The 23,335-nt window shown below is 38.3% G+C and overlaps 1 protein-coding gene across 1 annotated transcript in view; it reads right to left on the reverse strand.

The window, feature by feature from the left end:
* The window catches only part of LOC127158680 (uncharacterized), a 138,318-nt gene extending 118,356 nt beyond the window's left edge, over window positions 1-19,962 (reverse strand). The window contains exons 1-3 of the mRNA XM_051101716.1: window positions 19,895-19,962; window positions 13,884-13,999; window positions 993-1,184 (exon numbers count right to left, since the gene is read on the reverse strand). Coding sequence (XP_050957673.1) covers window positions 993-1,184; window positions 13,884-13,999; window positions 19,895-19,962 — 376 coding nt within the window. The remainder of the gene's footprint in view (window positions 1-992; window positions 1,185-13,883; window positions 14,000-19,894) is intronic.
* Between the last annotated feature and the right edge of the window lie 3,373 nt (window positions 19,963-23,335).

Here is a 23,335-nt window from a genome sequence, read left to right on the forward strand (position 1 = left end):
AGGTGTCAGTGTTGGATAACCATTGGATTTTGGTCATGGTTGTAAAAATAATGTTGATTTGACGTACAACTCAAATTTTATTTGTATTTCTATGTTGAATCCATAGTTAGTTAACAACACCATTTCAACCATTTGGTATTCAACGTTGTTTTGACGTTGAATGAATGTTTTTTCATAAACTGACATTATTTCAACCACATTTAAACGTTTAAGGTCGGTCGAATGCCAGCTGGGTTTACAATCACAAAACCAGCTAATCATACTGACTTCAGTTCAAATCTGCAGCTAACAGATCATATGCAGTGAACAAATAAAACACTGTTTATCATTGCATTAACATCAGCACTTCCATGTTCACTGCATTAAACAACAAACACCATCGTCATCATCTACAACCAAACCACGAGCTCCACCCTTCAGCACAATGAAAACCACAAAACTTCAACAACACAAACTCCTCAAAACACCAGAAACAACATTTGAACATTAAACACAAACAGATTTACCTTTACTCAAAATGCATAATATAACACTTAATTTTCATCACTTTATTTAAACTCTTTCAATTTTACTTAAGTGATTATGTGCATTTGTTAAATAACACAGACAAGAGAGGATTCAGTAAAACTGACAACATAAAAAAAATATATTATTTGTTTTTGTCTGTACCTCGTGTAGAAGTTACTGCTGTCATTGTAGTTGATTTTGTGGTGTGGACTGGAATCACTGCTGTTGTTGTTTTATCTTGAGCTGTAAAGGATGAATGTTAGTTCAGATTATATTTTAACTTTGATGATCACATTATATAAAATGTTTCAATTTGTTATTTACAGCAGCACTTCTTGGACAGTTAAACTTGATTTGAGTTTCTCTTCTGTCAGACTGAAAGAAGATTGTATACCTTGGTTTGTTCTACTTGAACAATATTAATAGTCCTTAGTGTCAGAGATATTATAAGGGTCTAAAACTGATTGATGGGATTGTTTTCTCACCTGAACTCTTGACAGTATATGTGACTGAGGTCTTGACTTGATTTCTGTGAGTAACTTCACATCTCCACTCTCTGTTGTCATCTTCATTCAGGAGTGTTGTATTCACAGTGATGATACAGTGTCCTGGAGCTGATATCTGATATCTGGAGTCTGACCAGAGCCGGCGCCAGCCGAGCGCTGAAGAGGGGGCGTCTGAAATTCAAAGAGGGGGCGATCATATAATGCAAATATAACACTCCCAAGTAAGAAAAAACAGATAGCTATGGTACATTGCTTAAGTTTTAACACGCCATAAACCAACATATCTGCTACAAGCACAAAATCTGCAGCTAGTGAGCAACGTCCAGAGCTCTGAACGAACGGTCTTTATATGTGTGTATATATATATACACAAAACTGAAGTTTTACCACGAATGCAGACACGCAACAACACCATCAAATGCAATTTATGCCTGCTACCCTACATGTTTGTTTAACAGAGTATTAAAACAACCTGACAGCACTGACAACTGTGACTAATCATCAAACTCTTTAAAACACAAGCAAAATATTTAATCATACCTTTAGCCTCAGTAGAGCTGCAATCTTCTCTTCGATGAGTGAAACCTCCTCAGCAGTAACTCTTTCCATTCTTCTCTGAACTTTCTACTAAGGTCATTTTCAAATGCCAACTTGATCAGATGCACTTTTCGTCTATGCAACATGCTGCGTCGGTGCTCAGAAAATACATTCTTCAACGTTGAGAAAGAGTTCTCGCACATAGCAGTCGAGGCCCCAAATGTTAGTGCGTGTTTTAGGGCAGTCAGCACCACTGGCATGGCTTGGAAAACGCTGGAGTAATTTGAAAGAAGTTCGACCAAAGTCATTTTCTCGTCCTGGTCTGTGCACAATGTTTGCCAAAACTGGCGTGCAACGGTGAACTGAGACTCTACCATTTCGGTGTTTGTTAAATCCAGTAGTGGTTTCACTTTCCCCGCATCCAAAAAGTTCTTACTTCCAGGGTCAAGTGCATCCAAAGCTGACATGTACTGGCTATTACGTTCGCTGAAACGCACGGACATTTCTCCGAGAATAGAGTCAATAATGTTAAAAAACAGCCGCTTGCACTCCTGTTCAATGTTCGATTCACGCTGGCCAACACTTTCATTTACATTATAGTCCTGCAGAGACTTGCTGGCCTGTCGCTGCCGTTTCAGAGCAGTAGGAACCGCATCATCTGAACTTTTTATGCTTTCAGCCCACAGTTTCGCAAACTCTGCATCCGATTGTAGACTTTCAATGCATGAAGAAGCGCTGCGAATGAGCTGAACTGCCGTCATTAGATCGGTTTGTTCAGCTTGCAGCATTCTATTCGGTGGATCCATCAGGCCCAAAACTTTGTACATCACACAGGAAAGAAATTTAAAAGCTGGTTCTGTGATGGCTTTGTGAAGTCCAACAGCTTCAAGTTTTATATCAGCACCTTTTCTTGTGGTCGCTATTTCATTCAGAAACTCGACAAGTGTGTCGTGCGATTTCAGCACCACAGACACCGTATCAAGGTGTCCTGTCCATCGTTGATCCAGCAGCCGTTTAAGCTTCTGTCCCTTATACTGTGCAGCTACAGTGGGCTTTCTCAGAAATTTGTAAAGCGCATTGCAAACGTCAAAAAAATCTGCTACCGCGCTCTCGGATGAAATAGCATGTACTATGACCAAATGTAACTGATGATTAAAACAATGGATGTAGGGCACTTCTCTGTTTAACTTGTTTTGAATAAGTTTCTGCATGCCTCCTTCACTTCCAGACATTACACTGGCCCCGTCATAACACTGACTTAGTATTTTACCTGTATCGAGACCAACGTCTGCCAGCTCTTCAAGCACCATGTTACTGAGTGACAGGGCATCACACTTGTCTGTGGTCAACATTGACAACAGTCTCTCTTTCACGGAGCAGTTCTGGTCTACATATCGAAGAACAATTGAGACATTCTCACTGCCCGTTGGGTCCTTTGTTCCGTCCACTTTAACTGTAAACCATGACTCCCCAACATCTTTCACAATGTGCTCTGTCACGATTGTACTCATCAGTTCAATTAAATCATTTTGAACATCGTGTGATGTGTATGTCGCATTTTTTGGAATTGTACTGAAGGCCTGGGCTAGCTCTTTGTTTTTTCTTAGTGTGTAATCAAATAGTGACAGGAACAGTCCGCTGCCCGCCTGGCCTCTGTCTTCAACGGAATCAACTGCACCCCTCAATGGCAGTTCGTTTGAAACCAGGAATTCGATAATGTCAATAATTGCAGACACATAGAGGTGATTTCGAGAAAGCTGATCTGAATTAACTAGGGTTGAAATCTCCTTTCCTGTGGAAAATCGCAATTGTTGCTCTTTCCAAATAGCCATGCATGCCAGATGCTCTTTACTGTTAGCATGTCTGTGAAATCCCTTCGCTTTATCTGTCGCGTGCTTCCAGTTGTTAAAACCAGTACTTGTAAACACAGAGTCACTCCCACCAAATTTCCGACAAGGGAAACAAAATGCCGAATCTGCTTGCTCTGAATATTCTAGCCATTCTCTCTCATTGTACCAGTTCAGTGAAAATGACCGCTTACAGTCATTTTTATGTTGTTGTTTTTTTGGAAACTGCTTGAGACGAACCTGGACTGGCTTGTCTTTACCGAGGTCCTCTGGCACACTTGACGGTGACGGTGAGTCCTTGCTTTTGGCGGGCTGAGTGTTTGTCAGTGGCGTAAGCGGGCCTACACTGTCACTGTCCACCTCCACACTGCTTAGAAGCTCAGAGTCAGAGATAATAGTAGTAGCTGCAGGTTCTTTCTTTTTAATCCATTTTCGAATGTCCATGATGAAATCAGTTCATGCAATATTCAACCTTGAAATTATTTAATGTTCGTAGCCTAGCCTTCGAGTTTGCTTTCCGTAATGCAAGAAATTTTACATGATGTTAGGTTGGGTGAGCACGCTTAATCAAACGACCAATCAAAATTCAACCTTGCCTATCAGACTCTCCTTAATTAAATATTGCTATTTTAGCTTATTATTCAATATAGGACGACAAAACACTTCTCAAATGTGATTTCTAAATAGTACATTTTATCATTAAAATCCACTTTAACATTAATGGTGCTCTGAGGGGGCGGGATAGTGCGGGTGAGGGGGCGACGCCCCCTCATGCCCCCCCGTGGCGCCGGCCCTGCCCCAGACTCAGTCTCTCATGTCTCTCAATGTCTTTCTTCTTTATCCCTAAACCAATCAGTTCAACTGTTGCTGAATGTCTGAATCTGTTATTATAGTTCCATACAGTTGATTTGCAGTCATGAAGATGATTATTACAGGGCAGATGGACATTTTCACCAGAACTGATGAACACATGATCATCATTCACTCCACTGGTTCCTGAAACACAAGTATGTTTGATATTTTAAAGGTACAGTGTGTAATTTTTAACGGCTCAGTCCCCCGCTCACCCCGCCCTTTCGAAACACATACAGAAGCTACGGAATCTGACACAGGACAAAAATGTCGTCGTCTGTTACACCTGACAGTAGCCAATCAAGCGATGAGGTTTCTGTACAAAGGTAAGTCAAAGAATTATATTTACTTAATTATTCAGTAAACCAATATGTTATTGCGAATATTATTGTTACTCATTGATCATTGTCTCAGGTTTATTCGCTGACTTTAGTCAGATTTTTTGTATGACAGTTAGTAGTGTTGGGCGACGTCTACAGTGAAACATCATGATGAAAAGTGAAAGTGAAATGCGATCACGAAATCAGTTTCAATGCCATAAACATTACTAGCGGCCCCTGACTTATAATGTAAGGTCTTTACACACCTCTGAAAACATAGTTTTGTATGTTATATTGTATTTCTGCCAATAAATTGTCCTAAATATTACACAATGCACCTTTAATGAAATAAATAAATAAATAAATAAATAAAAATAAATAAATAAATAAAAACATACCAGCATAAAAATGACAAGATTCAAAACAAAATAAACTGTTTTTTTCTTTATCAGAGAGCTGTTGAAATCACAAACACACTCTTAATATGAAAATAATTCAGCATCAGATGTTTGAGTGTGAATCTGTCTAGTTTTAGTGCATCAGTAATAATCCAGTATGTTCTTTATGTAACACAAGAATAAACTGATCATGTTGAAATGAACTCTTTCCCAGACTAATTAAACTAAATGTCTTGTAGAGAAAACAGAGATTTGTTTACCTGTGAGAAGTGAAGAGAGAATGATCAGTCCCAGCAGACACAAATGACACTTATCAGCCATTTTCTCTTTCTGTCAGTCTTCCTCTTCATTATATGCTCACAACTCTTTCTTTAAATACTATCAGCTCTTCCTGTGTTTGTTCACTTCCTCTGATCTGATTGGCTGAGTGTTTATTTGACTGACACTATATCACTGCATGATGGACGAGTGTTGAATCAGCATCATATTCTGACTGATCTTCACACTGTTACTGCTGATATTTGCTCTGAATCTCACCTGAACCACGACACTCATGATTGCTGTTTTCAAAAGTGCATTTACACAAAAAAGAAAATTAAATCACAAGGAATATAAGTAGTTTGTTGTATTTCTGCAAATGTTTATGATAATAGCGATTATGAAATCACCATTTAGTCAAACAAACTCTGTCTTTATGAAGTTTTACAGTGATCTTTTGCATCTATTTCAAAGTCAAAGGTTTCTTATAATGCTGAAATGGTTAATTTGTCATTCTACACTTTTGAAACTACAATATCATATTAATTATAGCAGTTGTCGTGTTTCAGAGCAGTGATCTCACTGTTGAGTTTAACCGCAGTAGAGCAGAGATCATCTCTGAACCCAGAATAAACTGAAGGTTTGTGAAATGACACTTCCTCTTTTCTCTTCAAATGAGCTGCTAACAATGACATTACTTCAGCCTGTTTAAGAAACATAAATTAAACCTAGTTTTAACTCAATTAACCAAACAAAGTAGTTACTAACATTAATTTGGATTGTATTACATTTTATTTTAATTCTATAAGACCTTTAAAAAACAAAGAGTCATCTGTTAGTTGGTTGCATGATTTAACTAGTGATGTCAAATTAACACATTAATTTAATAAGTTAGTTATGAAAATGATGAACACATTTAACCTGTATAGGTCATCTTATATATTCATACAGTTGATTGGTGATGAACATGATGCAGGAGAAAAACTCACTGTGTGATGGAGCCTATAGAATGCAGTTATATGACCCTACAATTAAAATAAAAAATAAATACTGAGATATTTAGATTATTTAGATTATGATATCTGAGATATCAGATTATCTTCTATGGACCATGGTTTATGTTACATAAACTTTTATGTTAATCAAATAAAATATATGCTTCCGCTTTTCGTTTAATGAGCTGCTGAATGACATTAAACTACATCTTTTCTGTTAACAATGGCAGAATTTCAGATAGATAGACAGGTAGATAGATAAAGATCGACAGATCGAGCCTAAAGCAGATCAAAGTGCTGCTGAATGTTTGTGAATGTTTGTCAGTCGAGTGTGAACAGAAGCACATGATGTCACAGTGGGCGGAGTCACTGCGGTTTCACTCACTGAGTGACAGAAATACTGAGTGACATCATTAGAGTTCAGCTTGAATGCTGTGAAATCACTAGAAACATGTTTAAAAGAGGAAAGAGCTGTTGTGTGACTGACTGCACAAATACACAAGAAACTAGATCTATCTTTTCATAGATTACCAACAGCTACAGAAAAACAAACAGTGAAACATGTCTGTCATCAATTATTCCTTAAGCAGTGTTTCAGAGCTGTGATCTCACTGTTGAGGTTTGGAAACATGTGAGACTCAGTTTAACTGCAGTAGAGCAGAGATCATCTCTGAACCCAGATCAGACTGACGGGTGTGAAATGACATCTCCTCTTTTTACTTTAAGTGAGCTGCTGTGTGTCATTAAACTCTCTTCAGTTAACAGTGGCCTAAGTTCAGCCTTTTTACAGAATTTTTAAAACTTTAGTCAAGCTTACTTATTTTATGTATTAAAATAATCTAATACATATGGCGAGCCATCCAAACCACTGGTCAGCCAAATACAGCAAAATTTAACAATGTCAGCATTAGTCATTTCTAATGACATTCAGAAGAACTAAAATAATTACAAGTCACTTATCAGTCATTTTCTCTTTCTGTCAGTCTTTCTTTCCTGTGTTCAGACAGACAGTCTCATAAAGAGCAGCATGAGTGTCCAGATTCACACCATCAGTCTAATGTGGGTTCAGAGATGATCACAGTAACATGTTTCCAAACCTCAACAGTGAGATCACAGCTCTGGAAATACTACAGGAAACATGTAATGACACACAAAGTGTTTGGTCCACAGCCACCATGATCAATTAAAACCAGACAAAACTTTACGTTGTTGTATTCATACTCTTTATTCATAAGAGTATGAATACAACACACAAACTAACAAAGGTCAAGTCACACTTTATTTATTTAGTACATTACAGATATAAACAGGAAAATAATGATTCAGTGATGCCAAGATTTGTGCACAGACAACAACTTTGTCATAACAACCTCCGTTCACACAGATCCACGACTAAAAATGATTAAATGTGCTGTATTATGTTTGTCAGGCCAGCAGTTGATTTTTTTTTTTTTTTTTTTAAGTTGAAAATGGTATCGTGTGAACGCCGCCCGAATGTGTGAGAATTCACACCCATCAGTCCAAACTGGGTTCAGAGATCATCAGTTTTGTGTGAGTTAAGATGTCAGTTCCTCTTTTTTAGTAACCAGTGCGGTCAAACAAACTGAGTTCTCACAGTCAGAAATAACATGTTTCCAAACTGTGAGATCAACACCCCCAAAATACTGTAAAGTGTTTGTGATGTGTGGCCAAGTTTAGTGATGATACTGGGAACTTGTGCTCTGCATTTAACCAATCACACACAGCAGTGAATAGTGAACACACACACACACACACACACACACACGCAGAGCAGTGGGCAGCCATTTTTCATCAGGGAGATGTTGGGGTTTTGGTTCCCAGAACACAAAGATAACAAAAGATAACCATTAGGGTTGAGAGAGGAAAAAAGTGTGTGTTACTTTGACCACACTGGTTTTAGTTATGGAGAAATCCAGAATTACACTTTCATTGGCATATTTTAGAGAATCTTTATCTCTGTGTGCAGTTGTTTGGCCTGCAGATAAGCTTCATGAAAATCATTGCAGGACAGATACAGATGAGGAAAAAATTGTCGAATTTGTTATTGTCATTGATAATATACACAGACAGTCCCTAGTAAAATACTGTATGTGAAATCATTCGCAATACCCTCATTCATGTTCCCTACATTAGTCCACTAATATAGTCCAGTTAAATCAAACTGAGTGAGTGAATTCAGACACTGAGTGCTGGAAATGCTGCTATTAAAATGTAGTTTGTGTTTGCGGTTTAATAATTAATTTACAATTACAAAAACTGGTAGATCCGATAATAATGAAAACATTTATCTTGACCTAGCTTGTATAATGATAGAAAATACATTTCACCACAAATATACTGTCACACCTGCCACTGCGTGAGGAGTCGTAGGAATAAACTCAAATAACAGTCTTTAATGAAAATCCAAAAGAGGAAAATACAAAGCAAACAGGAGCACAGGTACTGTAGTACATGACATAGAGACACAAAAACATACAACAACACCAGACAAAACCAAACAGAACAAAGCTTAAGTAGAGAAATAAATGAGAGAATTAATGAAACACAGATGAATCAAATGAACAATCAAACATGAGGAAGAAACTATAGGTCAAGAGGAGGAAAATAAACAGTTCATTTTTATACTAACACTGGTCTTCCTCACATTCCTCATGTGGTCCACATGCTGCATTAAATAGTGACATTTTGGCAGTGGTCCATAAACAGGCCACTGCACAGCCACATTTTAGCTAATTATGAACCAAATAAACCATAAACATACATTATCTGGGCCACACTAAGCCTTAAGTGAGTTATACATCAACAACACTCAACATATTGTAAAGATAAATTTAAAAATGTCCTCCCTAAATGTTCAAATAAGTTCCAAAAATGTGTCCTACTTGGTAAAATCATCCCAAACCAAGTTTTGCACAAGCAGATGTCACAGATAAACATTCAAAGACACATTCCAAGACTTTAAAAGCAGTTCTTCACAGGTTTGAACCTAATTGCTTCTCGACCTACACAGTCAATCTATAAGTGTCACAGCTATGCTGTGTTAAAGAGCACACAATGAAGACAAAAACGTTATACAGCTGCTGGTCATATAATTAGAATATCTTCAAAAAGTTGATTTATTTCACTAATTCCATTCAAAAAGTGAAACCTGTATAATGCATACATTCATTCCACACAGACTGATATATTTCAAGTGTTTATTTCTTTTAATTTTGATGATTATAACTGACAACTAATGAAAACCCCAAATTCAGTATCTCAGATAATTATAATATTGTGAAAAGGTTCAGTATTGAAGACACCTGGTGCCACACTCTAATCAGCTAATGAACTCAAAACACCTGCAAAGGCCTTTAAATGGTCTCTCAGTCTAGTTCTGTAGGCGACACAATCATGGGGAAGACTGCTGATTTGACAGTTTTCCAAAAGATGACCATTGACACCTTGCACAAGGAGGGCAAGACACAAAAGGTCATTGCAAAAAGCTGGCTGTTCACAGAGCTCTGTGTCCAAGCACATTAATAGAGAAGCGAAGGGAAGAAAAAGATGTGGTAGAAAAAAAGTGTACAAGCAATAGGGATAACTGCACCCTGGAGAGAATTGTGAAACAAAACCCATTCAAAAATGTGGGGGAGATTCACAAAGAGTGGACTGCAGCTGGAGTCAGTGCTTCAAGAACCACTACACCTAGACGTCTGCAAGACATGGGTTTCAGCTGTCGCATTCCTTGTGTCAAGCCACTCTTGAACAACAGATGGCATCAGAAGCTTCTCGCCTGGGCTAAAGACAAAAAGGACTGGACTGCTGCTGAGTGGTCTAAAGTTATGTTCTCTGGTGAAAGTAAATTTTGCATTTCCTTTGGAAATCATGGTCCCCCGGAGGAAAGAGAGGAAAGGGACAGAAGTCCTTGAGGTCCAGTGTAAAGTTTCCACAGTCAGTGATGGTTTGGGGTGCCATGTCATCTGCTGGTGTTTGTCCACTGTGTTTTCTGAGGTCCAAGGTAAACACAGCTGTATACCAGGACGTTTTAGGGCACTTCATGCTTCCTGCTGCTGACCAACTTTATGGAGATGCAGATTTCATTTCCTAACAGGACTTGGCACCTGCACACAGTGCCAAAGCTACCAGTACCTGGTTTAAGGACCATGGTATCCCTGTTCTTAATTGGCCAGCAAACTCGCCTGACCTGTATTGTGAAGAGGAAGATGTGATATGCCAGACCCAACAATGCAGAAGAGCTGAAGGCCACTATCAGAGCAACCTGGGCTCTCATAACACCTGAGCAGTGCCACAGACTGATCGACTCCATGCCACGCCGCATTGCTGCAGTAATTCAGGTAAAAGGAGCCCCAACTAAGTCTTGAGTGCTGTACATGCTCATACTTTTCATATTCATACTTTTCAGTTGGCCAAGATTTCTAAAAATCCTTTCTTTGTATTGGTCTTAAGTAATATTTAAATTTTTTGAGATACTGAATTTGGGGTTTTCATTATTTGTCAGTTATAATCATCAAAATTAAAAGAAATAAACACTTGAAATATATCAGTCTGTGTGAAATGAATGTATACATTATACAAGTTTCACTTCTTGAATGGAATTAGTGAAATAAATCAACTTTTTCAAGATATTCTAATTATATGACTAGCACCTGTATATGTGACCCTGCTAAAAAAAAAACAGTCATAAGTAGCACGGGTATATTTGTAACAATAGCCAAAAATACATTGTATGGGTCAAAATGATTGATTTTTATTTTATGCCAAAAATCATTAGGAAATTAAGTAAAGATCATGTTCCATGAAGATATTTAGTAAAATTCCTGCTGTAAATATATTAAAACATATTTTTTGATTAGTAATATGCATTATTGAGAACTTAATGTGATTTAATGTGAAACTTTAAATGTGATTTTCACAATATTTAGATTTTTTTTTTTTTGCACCATATATTCAAATAGTTGTATCTCAGTCAAATATTATACTAACAAACCATACATCAGTGTAAAGCTTATTTATGCAACTTTGATGTATAAATCAAAGTGATGTATAAATCTCAATTTAAGACCGATCGGGGGCTGACTTGAAGTAGTGCATGCCGGTTAGAAATTTTGTCCGACTTGAACCGGCGCCGACACCACGTGACGTTCACGTGTGGCATCAAAGTAACGCGAGAGCGTCTCGAGAACAGCCGGCTTACTCAGCCAGCACAGCATTTCAGGAGCGACTGCACCAGGCTGTGATGACGTCACAGCTTCTCATGATTGGCCACATTCACCACATGACGATGATCACGTGTGTTTCGTGCTTCAATCCATATAATTGCATAACAAATCAATTTGCATGCCATTTCGTAAATAGTTTACGATCTTTTGACTGCAGTACATTTTTTCCCCTTAAATTCTTTATATTGGATTTGTGCATACGTTTATTATTGTACTTTTTATATACACATGTATTGTAATTCAAAAGTATTGTCATTCAGTGTTTTTTGTAGAACTGGGATAGATTCCAACAATTAAGGTTTACACGACTGTTGAACATGCAATATAAAAACGTATTTGTATTTGTACTATAAACACAAAACAAGTAGCTTACTCTCCAACAGCAATTACAGCTAATTATTTATTGTTTACAGAACCCTAACATAACACCACTAAACAAAACATAAGTTGATTAAGTATAAGCTTGATTTGTAAAACAGTATTTGTTCAGTTACTTTAAAATGAAATGATTTACAAATGCACATATATTGTTTATAAACTTTCCGTCGTTGTTCATTCTGCTGCATTTCTTACAACAAAAAAGGGATTTCTATAGCTTCCAGTTCATCTGCAATAAAGTAGGCAAACGCCACGTGATCTGCCATGTTTGAGGAAGCAACGAGATCCCCAACGTGTCCGACTTGACGGCTCCGTTTTCTGCTCCTCCCCGACTGCTTTCGGCTAATCTCGCCGATCGGTCTGCGCAGCGGAGCATGAGCTCGAACACACCTTTTATCTGCTGAAATCACGTGACTTTCCTAAAAGTATAATTCATAAAAGTTTCGAAGCTTCATGAATCAGTGTTTCAAAACCGGCCATCACTAACACGGACTAAAAAAACACATTGCAAAGCCTCTAGAAGCAAAGCCCACAACCATTAGCCAAAAAAGCTGGTTAATGCTAACACTTCCGGTCTAGCAGTACATGGGAAATGAGTTCGAGAGCTTATCTGCTAATCTTCAACATGTTTTACACTAAACAATACTTTTGGATTTATTTTTGAAGTTTAAAAAAACAAGTTTTATAAGAGAACTCACTGACTTTTAGTGACTGGTGTGATTCCATTTTATGGCACTTCCCATTTATTCCTATGGTATCTGTAAATGGTAATTGAGTATCACACAACTGACTGAAATTTAATGATGTCAAGGCTGTAATGTGATTGGTTATTAAGGGATACGTGATCCAAGTTAATCGTTAGTCTTTCTCCAATAGTAAGTACTACAGACTCTCTCATCTCCGGAGTGTATGCATGTGACGTAGTGATGGGTCGTTCTTGAACGAATCTTCGAATCGTTCTTGAACTGGAATTATGCTGCGTTCACGCTATATCGTAATTATTTTGCTGAAAATAATGAAATGACAAAAAAAGATTTGTTCATTTTGCTGAACGAGACTCAAAAGTCTGAGTCGGTAAAATGATCTGAACTTCCCATCACTAACATGACGTCACCGTCAGCTGAGTGCGGCTCCACACATTGAGTGGAAAAAGACTGAGTGACTGCATTGGTTTCAGTGTGAATGCTGTGAGAGAACACACAAACAACTCTAAAACCAGAATGAGCTTTGCGATTGTCTGTACAAAGAGATTTGACAAGAAACTTGAGGTATATTTTTACAGGTTGCCAAAGCTACAGAAAAGAAAACCAAATAGATCACTGCAATTCAAAGAAACAAATGGACTCCAGGTGGCAAAACATGGATTTGCAGTTTTCATTTCATGTTAATATGTTGAATTTTGCGTAAAATCACACCCTATATATTGTATTGTCATTGATGCAGAGCACCAATTTTGAGTAGGGGTCACTATACTTGACAATACTTTCAGTTACTAGCCCAGTTAGTCAAGTCCAAACTCTAAGACTATTTGCCATATTTCTAGAGAGAAGAGCAGCACCACCCCTGGAGGAATAAAGACCACCTCTTTTCAACAGGTCAGGTCTGCCACAAAAACTCATCCAATTATCTATGAAACCTATGTTATTCTGCGGGCACCACTTAGACATCCAGCCATTTAGTGACGACAGTCTGCTATGTATCTCGTCACCACGGTAAGCAGGGAGGAGACCAGAGAGTATTACAGTGTCTGACATCGTACAAGTTCACACACCTCTTTAACATTATTTTTAGTGATCTCTGACTGACGAAGTCAAACATCCTCAGTGCTGACGTGAATAACAATCTTACAGAATTTACGTCACATTCTTATTATCCTCCATTAAAGTTGGATGTGTGTCTCTAGTTCTGAATCCTTTTCTGTCAGACTAACTATTTCCCTGCATTTATCACATGTAAATCCCTCACTGCTGACAGAGATTGATAAGATGTACATGTGTCAAGCAGTGCAAATAACAACAGCAGGAGAAGAAGACATTACTCACCGTGATTGTAGAACGATTCCAACTCACCGCTGTTGTTTGTCTCTTTGTGTTTTGGTTCGTGATCTAGTGTTTTCAGAAGTGTGTTACTGCTGGCTGTGGGAACACGTCTGACCACACTGGTTCAACTCACACAGATCTGAGATCATCTCTGAACCCAGTTTGGACGGATGACTGTGACTTTTCACACATTCAGATCACAGTTCCTCTTCTTTCTTTAACTATTTCTAGAACTGAATTTCTCAACTTTTTCCTCTAAATGTCTACTGAAATCCAATTACGAGTTCACTGTTACTTTAATTGGTGCAGTTTAATTAAAATATTTATTTTAGTGTTTTCATATAAAGCAGGGTTCCTCATCATGTTTCTAGAATAAGGAATCTGATGTACAGTAGCACATATACTATATTTCTGCACATTTCCATGGACCAGTGATTCCCAAACCAGTTCCTGGAGTCTCCTCAACAATGTTTCTAGCACTGGAGTCTCTATTAATGAACTGATGAATGAATCAGGTGTGTTTGATTAGAGAGAGATACAATGACTGTCTTATGAGATCTTGCATCTATCCAGCATGTGTCAAACTCTTTGGAGAGTTGAGCTAAAACAAATCAAGTTCTGCCACATAAAGGGTCAGATGTAGGGGCATTCATGTTAAAATGAGAGTGTTTTTAGTAGAGATGTGGATGACCCTGCAGACCTTACACCTGTTTCTTCAAAAGGAGACGCTGAAACTGTCAGTGCTGATTCTGACGACACTGTGACAAGTGTGAATGAAAGATGCACAAATGAGGAAGTTGAAAGTTTGCACTTGTTCAAGGCTGTAAATGTGTCTCATGCATGTGATGGAGACCATCAGAAGGTAGAGGTGTTTCATGAACACCTTTTCATTTCTCTGACCAACAACACTGAGTGCAGACTGATGAGAACAGAATTATTTCTGCTGCAGCTGCTCTAAATCCATCAAACTGACCATCTGATGAAAATGAGCACATCCTATATGAGGATGACCAACTTCTCACGATACTTAAGACGGAGCTAAGCATGGCAAGGAGCAACAGACCGACTGTAACAATGAGTAACTAAAGTCATTTTAGGATGATATCAGTTGAAATGGCTGAAAAATCATAAATACAACCAATAATATAATTTAATGGCTTATCACTTTTGACCAATAGGTGGTGCTGTTTTCAAATTGATGTGATGTGTTCTGTGTGAGGTGACAATGACACACACAAATTTTGGTGTCATTATGCCAAAGCTTTACAGAGATACAGCCTCAGAATCATTTTGGCATCAAGCCTAAAATCTGTAGTGGCGCTGTACGAAAACGGTTTACTCTATCGACACGAACCATAACTTTGAGTCAGGACAGTCCGAAGATGATCTGACTCAATTTTGGTGAAAATCCGATCAACGGTCTAGGAGGAGTACGAACAAGTAGGTTTTGTACATTAATCAAAATGGCGGAAAGGAAGTTCGGCCAAGTATGGTATAATTGGTATGTATGTTGTCGGCATGACCCAAGGAATATTTTGAGACCAGTTTTATTACATTAGGCTAATGCAATCACAAGTTATTAGCATTTTTGAAAATTTCATTATTAATGTTTAATGAATGGTGTATTACTTCTGACCAGCAGGTGGCGCTGTTACCAAATTGATGTGGCGTGGTCAGGGTGTGGTGACAATAGCACATATAAAATTTGGTGTCAATATGTCAAGGCTTTGCAGAGATACAGCCTCAGATGTAGTTTGGCATCTTTCCAGCAAATTCGTTGATGCGCTAAACGAAAACGGTTTTGTGTATCGACATGAAATTCATAACTTTTTGCCAGCATGGTCTGAAGATGATCTCAGTCAAATTTGGTGAAGATCGGACTAACGGTCTAGGAGGAGTTCGAAAAAGTAGGTTTTGTACATTAATCAAAATGGCGGACAGGAAGTTTGGCCAATTTCGGCATAATGGATATCAATGTTCTCGGCTTGACCCAAGGAATCTATTGAGATCACTTTCATAACAATAGGCTAATCTAAGCAGAAGTTATTAGCATTTTTGTAAATTTCTTTATAACTTTTGACCACAAGGTGGCGCTGCCCCCAAACTTTTTGAGTACTGTCAGGGCATGGTGCTGAAGACACATACCGAGTTTTGTAACGATACGTCAATGCGTTTGTAAAATATAGCATTTTTGGACAAAATTCAATATGGCCGACACCCAAATTGGCTGACATGGGAAAATCAGATATGGTTCGACTCGGCATGATGCACCGAATCTAAAGAGACCAGTTTCATGAGTGTTGGCCTAACTATTCAGAAGTTATAAGCAAAAATAACTATTTTTCATATCTCCTGACCACTAGGTGGCACTGTTCCGAAACACTGCAGGTAGTCTCAGGTCATGCTTGTTATAACATACACCAAGTTTGACCTCAATATGCCAAACCGTTGCAGAGATATAGCCTCACAAGCATTTTTGCGTGCTTTTCGTAGAAATCATTTGCGTGTTATTCGAAAACGGTTTGACTAATTTACTTGAATTCCATAACTTTTTGCCAGCATGGTCTGAAGATGATCTGAGCCAATTTTGGTGAAAATCAGACAAACCGTCTAGGACGAGTTCGAAAAAGTACGTTTTTTACGAACAAAAATTTATATAAAAAAAAAAAACTAAACCTTACGATTTTTGAATTTTGGACTTCATTCGACTCGGCATGAGCCAAGGATTCAGAGAAAAAAAGAATTTTGATTCTGTGCCTTACGGTTCAAAAGTTATTAGCATAAAATTATTGAAATTTTGGACAGGTGGTGGCGCTAGAGAGTTTGAGTTAGAGACTCCAAATTTGCTATGGTCAATGATGGGACTGTCCTCTATCAGTGTGCCAAATTTCACAACTTTTCAATCGGTTCAATCGGTTCTATGGGCTGCCATAGACTTCCAGAGCGGAAGAAGAAGAAGAATAATAAATATAGCTGCAAGCAGCAATTGCGGGGCCAAGCACAACAGAGGCAGAATGAGGAGCTAAGCATGGCAAGGAGCAACAGACCGACTGTAACAATGAGTAACTAAAGTCATTTTAGGATGATATCAGTTGAAATGGCTGAAAAATCATAAATACAACCAATAATATAATTTAATGGCTTATCACTTTTGACCAATAGGTGGTGCTGTTTTCAAATTGATGTGATGCGTTCTGTGTGAGGTGACAATGACACACACAAATTTTGGTGTCATTATGCCAAAGCTTTACAGAGATACAGCCTCAGAATCATTTTGGCATCAAGCCTAAAATCTGTAGTGGCGCTGTACGAAAATGGTTTACTCTATCGACACGAAATCCATAACTTTGAGTCAGGACAGTCCGAAGATGATCTGACTCAATTTTGGTGAAAATCTGATCGACGGTCTAGGAGGAGTACGAACAAGTAGGTTTTGTACATTAATCAAAAAAAATGGAAAGAAAGTTCGGCCAAGTATGGTATAATTGGTATGTATGTTGTCGGCATGACCCAAGGAATATTTTGAGACCAGTTTTATTACAGTAGGCTAATGCAATCACAAGTTATTAGCATTTTTGAAAATTTCATTATTAATGTTTAATGAATGGTGTATTACTTTTTAGGTGGTGCTGTTACCAAATTGATGTGGCGTGGTCAGTGTGTGGTGACAATAGCACATATAAAATTTGGTGTCAATATGTCAAAGCTTTGCAGAGATACAGCCTCAGATGTAGTTTGGCATCTTTCCAGCAAATTTGTTGATGCGCTAAACGAAAACGGTTTCGTATATCGACACGAAATTCATAACTTTTTGCCAGCATAGTCTGAAGATGATCTGAGTCAAATTTGGTGAAGATCGGACTAACAGTCTGGGAGGAGTTCGAAAAAGTAGGTTTTGTACATTAATCAAAATGGCGGACAGGAAGTTTGGCCAATTTCGGCATAATGGGTATCAATGTTCTCGACTTGACCCAAGGAATCTATTGGCATCAGTTTCATTCCAATAGGCTAATGTAAACAGAAGTTATTAGCATTTTTGTAAATTTCATTATTAATGTTTAGTGAATGGCGTATTACTTCTGACCCATAGGTGGCACTGTTACCAAATTGATGTGGCTTGGTCAGAGTGTGGTGACAATAGCACATATAAAATTTGGTGTCAATATGTCAAAGCTTTGCAGAGATACAGACTCGGATGCAATTTGGCATCTTTCCAGTAAATTCGTTGATGCGCTAAACGAAAACGGTTTCGTGTATCGACACAAAATCCATAACTTTTTGTCAGCATGGTCTGAAGATGATCTGAGTCAAATTTGGTGAAAATTGGACTAACGGTCTAGGAGGAGTTCGAAAAAGTAGGTTTTCAACATGAATCAAAATGGCGGACAGGAAGTTCAGCCAAAATTGGCAAAATTGGTATCGGTGTTCTCAGCATGACCGAAGGAATCTATCAAAATCAGTTTCATTTCAATAGGCTAATGTACGCAAAAGTTATTAGCATTTTTTGAAATTTCGTTATAACTTTTGACCACAAGGTGGCGCTGGCCCCAAAATTTTTATGTACATTCAGGGCATGGTGCCGAACATTTTTGTAATTAATGTCGAAACGATACGCTAATCCGTTCTCAAGATACAGCATTTTAAAGCTAAATTCAAAATGGCCGACACCCAAAATGGCTGACATGGGAAAATTGGATATGGTTCGACTCGGTATGACACACCGAATCTAAAGAGACCAGTTTTGTGATTTTTGGACAAATCATTCAGACGTTATAAAGAAAAATAGCCATTTTTCGTATCTCCTGACCACTAGGGGGCACTGCACCGAAACACTGCAGGTAGGCTCAGGTCATGCTTGTTATAACACACACCAAGTTTGGTGTCAATATGACAAACTGTTACGGAGATATAGCCTCACATTGATTTTTGCTAGCTTTTCGTAGAATTCTTTCGCGTGTTATTCGTGAACGGCTGGACGAATCGACTTGAATTCCATAACTTTTTGCCAGCATGGTCTGAAGATGATCTGGATCAATTTTTGTGACAATCGGTGCAACGGCCTAGGACGAGTTCGAAAAAGTAGGTTTTACGAACAATTGAGAATATAGAAAAAAAACTAAACCTTACGATTTTTGAATTTTGGTGTCCATTCGACTCGGCATAAGCCAAGGAATCAGAGGAAAAAAAGAATTTTTGTTGTGTGGCTTACGGTTCAAACGTTATTAGCATAAATCTTTTGAAAGTTTGGACAAGTGGTGGCGCTAGAGAGTTTGAGTTAGAGACTCCAAACTTGCTATGGTTAATGTTGGGACTGTCCTCTATCAGTGTGCAAAATTATACAACTTTCAAGCAAGCGGTTCTATGGGCTGCCATAGAGCGGTTCTATGGGCTGCCATAGACTTGCCAACGGATACAATAGGTGCCACCGCATTTTACATTTAAAAATGTAAATGGGGCGTGTAATAATTCCAAACCCAATTATTATTATTATTATTATTATTATTATTATTATTATTATTATTATTTTATTTTTTTATTTTTTTTGTTAATCGTCATTGCTTTGCTTCACAATTGATCTCATCCTCAAATTAGCAACTAATGAAGGTGAATCACCAGATTTGAGTAACAAACTCCACTGAGATGAACCAGATGTAGAACCCAAGTGCAGTTTAATATCTTCAACGTGAGTGTGAAACTCATGGTTTACAATATCACATACAAAAATCCAAGATGGCGGCATGTATGGTCTGATGTGTGTTTGTCCCTTTTTTTTACTCATTTGTTTGTTTTTATGCTTATATATGGAGTTAATTTTTAGCAGATTCTTTGATTGAGCTCTTTGGTTTTTAAATGAAATAATTTTTACTGGATTATGGATTACCTTGCTGCAAAAAAAGTGATTAAATTTAAGACTAGGTGTTTACATCAGTAATCCACCTAGCTTAACCAGGTGCTAATAGTCAACAAGAATCTGCAGGCCCTGCTAGCCCTCCAGGTTCTAGCAGCCCAGCTACCATCTCCAGGCTCTACGTGGATCCTGAGGCCCTCTTAGCCTCTCTAGGCCCCAGCAGCTCAGTTCCATCTCCAGGCTCTACTTGGATCCTGAGGCTCAGTCAGCCTCTCCAGGCCCTAGCAGTTCAGCTACCATCTCTAGGATCCAGGCCCTAGCACCCCAGCAAACATCTTCCATCTCCAGCCCAGTTCCAGTCCAGTTACTATCTCTAGGCTCTAGGCCCTAGCAGCCCAGTTTACATCTCCAGGCTTTATTTGGATCCTGAGGCCCTGTTAGCCTATCTAGGCCCTAGCAGTCCAGCTACCATCTCTACGCTTCATGCCCTAGCAGCCCAGTTACCATCTCTAGGCTCTGTTTGGATCCTGGGGCCCTGTTAGCCTTTCCAGGCTTTACTTGGATCTTGAGGTTCTGCTAGCGTCTCTAGGCCCTAGCAGCCCAGCTAACATCCTTAGCCTCTGCGTGGATCCTGAGGCCCTGCCAGTTCCTCCTGGTTTTGCTAACATCTTCTGCTAACATGGCTTTACTTTTAATGTTGCTTTGTTCATTGTCCTTGCAGAATCAAAGATCAAGTGATTTTTACTGGGTGAGTACATCTTATAACATTTGTGGCTCTTTGGACATAGCCTATGGATTCAACAGTTCAGCCTTTGTGCATTCCCCTCAAATGCCAAAAGAGTTGGCAAAGGACTTAAATATAGCCTGGTTGCTACCCAGAGATATACTTTTGCTTCAAAATCTTTGGATTTTAAATGATTACTTTGCATTTGATGGCAGACATTACTGGGACTCTCATTTTATAAACACTACAGATTCCTTATATACAAATGGTAAACAGAGATGGTTTATATTGTTATTGTTGCTTTTATCTGGCAATGTGCAGCCAAATCCAGGCCCTGAGTTGCGGTGTATTCCATTGCCATCTGATGTGAAATCCATGTCTGGTTTGAGTGTAATTCACCTTAATGTTCGCAGTTTGTTGCCTAAAATGGATTTGTTTAGAATTTGGGTGAATTTAACAGATGCAGATATTGTTGTGTTATCTGAAACTTGGCTGACAAAATCAATCACTGATATGGATATTGGAATGGTTGGTTATAATGTGTTTCATGTTGACAGACCAAGGAAGGGTGGTGGGGTTGCTATTTATGTCAAATCTAAATTTAATGTGAAGTTAGTTTACTCAGAATCAATTAGTAAGCAGCTGGAATTTTTGGCATTGAAGGTGGAATTGACTAAAGGCCTTTATGCTACTGTTGTTGGGTGTTATAGGCCCCCTTCTGCCCTGAGTACTGCATTACAGACACTTATTCAACTCTTATCCAGATCCCACTCATCCAAATCTTAAGTGCCATGAGAAATCCACCTTAATTGATTTAATTTTGACTAATGTCCCGCACAAATTTTCTGCTGTTGGTGTTTTTTGCAATGACCTAAGTGACCACTGTGTTGTTGCTGCTGTAAGGAATACTAAGATGCTTAAATGTAAACCTTGCGTAATATGTAAGAGGAATTTTAAAAAGTTTAATGAACAGGGTTTTTGCCATAATTTGTTTAATTGTGATTGGAGTAGAATAGAGCTGATTCCCGATGTGGAGTCAGCCTGGATCTTTTTCCGGGATAGTTTTTTGCAAGTAATAAATAGACACGCCCCACTAAAGAGATTCAGAGTTAAGGGGCGGGACAATCCATGGTTTTCCTCTGAGCTTAGAGATGTAACCCGTTGTTGAAACACCCTTAATGGTGACCAAGTGCAATTTTGTGGGCGCAGTAATCAACTTAGGTTCGGAGGGAGGATTCTCTTTTCTTTAAAGAATGACAGCAACACAACAATGATTGTTGGAGTAGGACAATACTGTATTGGTACCGTAAACAAAATGAACTGTAGTGTTACCACATATGTTCAAAAAAAACAATCAGGCCTGTAAACAGAGAATGAAAGTCCCAAACAGGAAAAAAAATAAAACAAAAATCTCCTCGTCTGTCTTTTGTAAAGTCACGTCCAAGAAAAATGTGGAAAGGGGAAAAATGTTCTCTACCCGGGTAGTTTCAATGATGAATGCAAATGTGTGTAGTATGTAGTGTATCTTCCTTATCTGGATACAAGAAAACAATGCCCTCCAGGAAGTGCTGAATTCGACCAGGAAAAATTCAGTGCAATGTTGAAGATCGCGGATGGCTCGCTGTTCAATTTCCGTTACCGACTCAGGAACTGTACATCAAAAAGGGGACTAAAAAAAACAACAACCGGAGTTCCATGAAATAAATCATGAAATAGTGCTACATCCTTTGAATTCTATCAGAATAATCTCTAAACTCTCTTTTTTCCCACTAGTTTAACTCTTCTCACTAGTTTAACTCTTCATAATAAAGTTTTCTTGCCGAGTCAGCAGATCTTCTACCCGTTCTGTTCTTAGCACAAATTTTCTACTTCTCCCTCTGATTATCCCATATTGTTCAACAGGGAAGTCGCCCCCTAGAGGAATTTGCTAGTCCCCACAACCATTTTCTGTTCTCTCTCTCTGAATGTCTGTGACCCTGAAATTTTATAGGGGTTACAGAGACATTCTTCATGACCGCAATTTAGCTTGGGCCAAAGCAAGAAAAACGGGCTCTTCGTCTGATTGGCTTGTTTTTAGACAGTTAAGAAATAAATGTTCTTCTTTAATTAAGAAAGCAAAATCTGACTTTTATCTGTCAGCCACTACAGACACTTTAAATGATCCGAGAAAATTTTGGAAGGCTATAAAATTACTTTCTCTAAATAAAGATAGTATTAATGTTCCTTCTTATATTATGAAAGAGTTCATGACAAGCTGGAGATATTGAACCATTTTAATGAGCATTTTATTCAGTCTGGTTCTTTGTTTGATACTGCTTGTCCTCCTACTGTGACACCTTGTACAGATGTACCAGTCTCTACAAGTGTCTTTAATTTCACTCCATTCTTAGTGGCTGACGTTCAAAAAGCCCTAAAAGGGCTGGCTCCTGAAAAACCTCCAGGACCTGATCTTATAGAGCCCTACTTCTTAAAAATAGCTGCTGATATTGTAGCACAGCCTCTAACGTACCTTTTTAATCTTACTTTAGAGAGCAACACTATTCCCAAAATATGGAAATCTGCATTTGTTTGTCCATTATTGAAAGGGGGTGACCCGTCAAATTTAAATAATTACAGGCCAATTTCTAATTTGTCTGTTTTGGCCAAAACGCTTGAATCCCTGGTGAGTGATCAGATGAAAGACTTCCTGTATGTACAGGACATTTTATCCCCAGTTCAGTCAGGTTTTAGAAAAAAACATAGTACCATCACAGCTGCAATGAAGGTGATAAATGACATCTCTGTTGCTCGTGACAAGAAGCAGCACTGTGCCGCTCTTTTTATTGATTTGTCAAAAGCTTTTGACATGGTTGATCATGATGTTTTAAAGATTAGGCTTCTTAA

Source organism: Labeo rohita, unplaced genomic scaffold, assembly GCF_022985175.1.
Source record: "Labeo rohita strain BAU-BD-2019 unplaced genomic scaffold, IGBB_LRoh.1.0 scaffold_164, whole genome shotgun sequence".
NCBI lineage: Eukaryota > Metazoa > Chordata > Actinopteri > Cypriniformes > Cyprinidae > Labeo > Labeo rohita.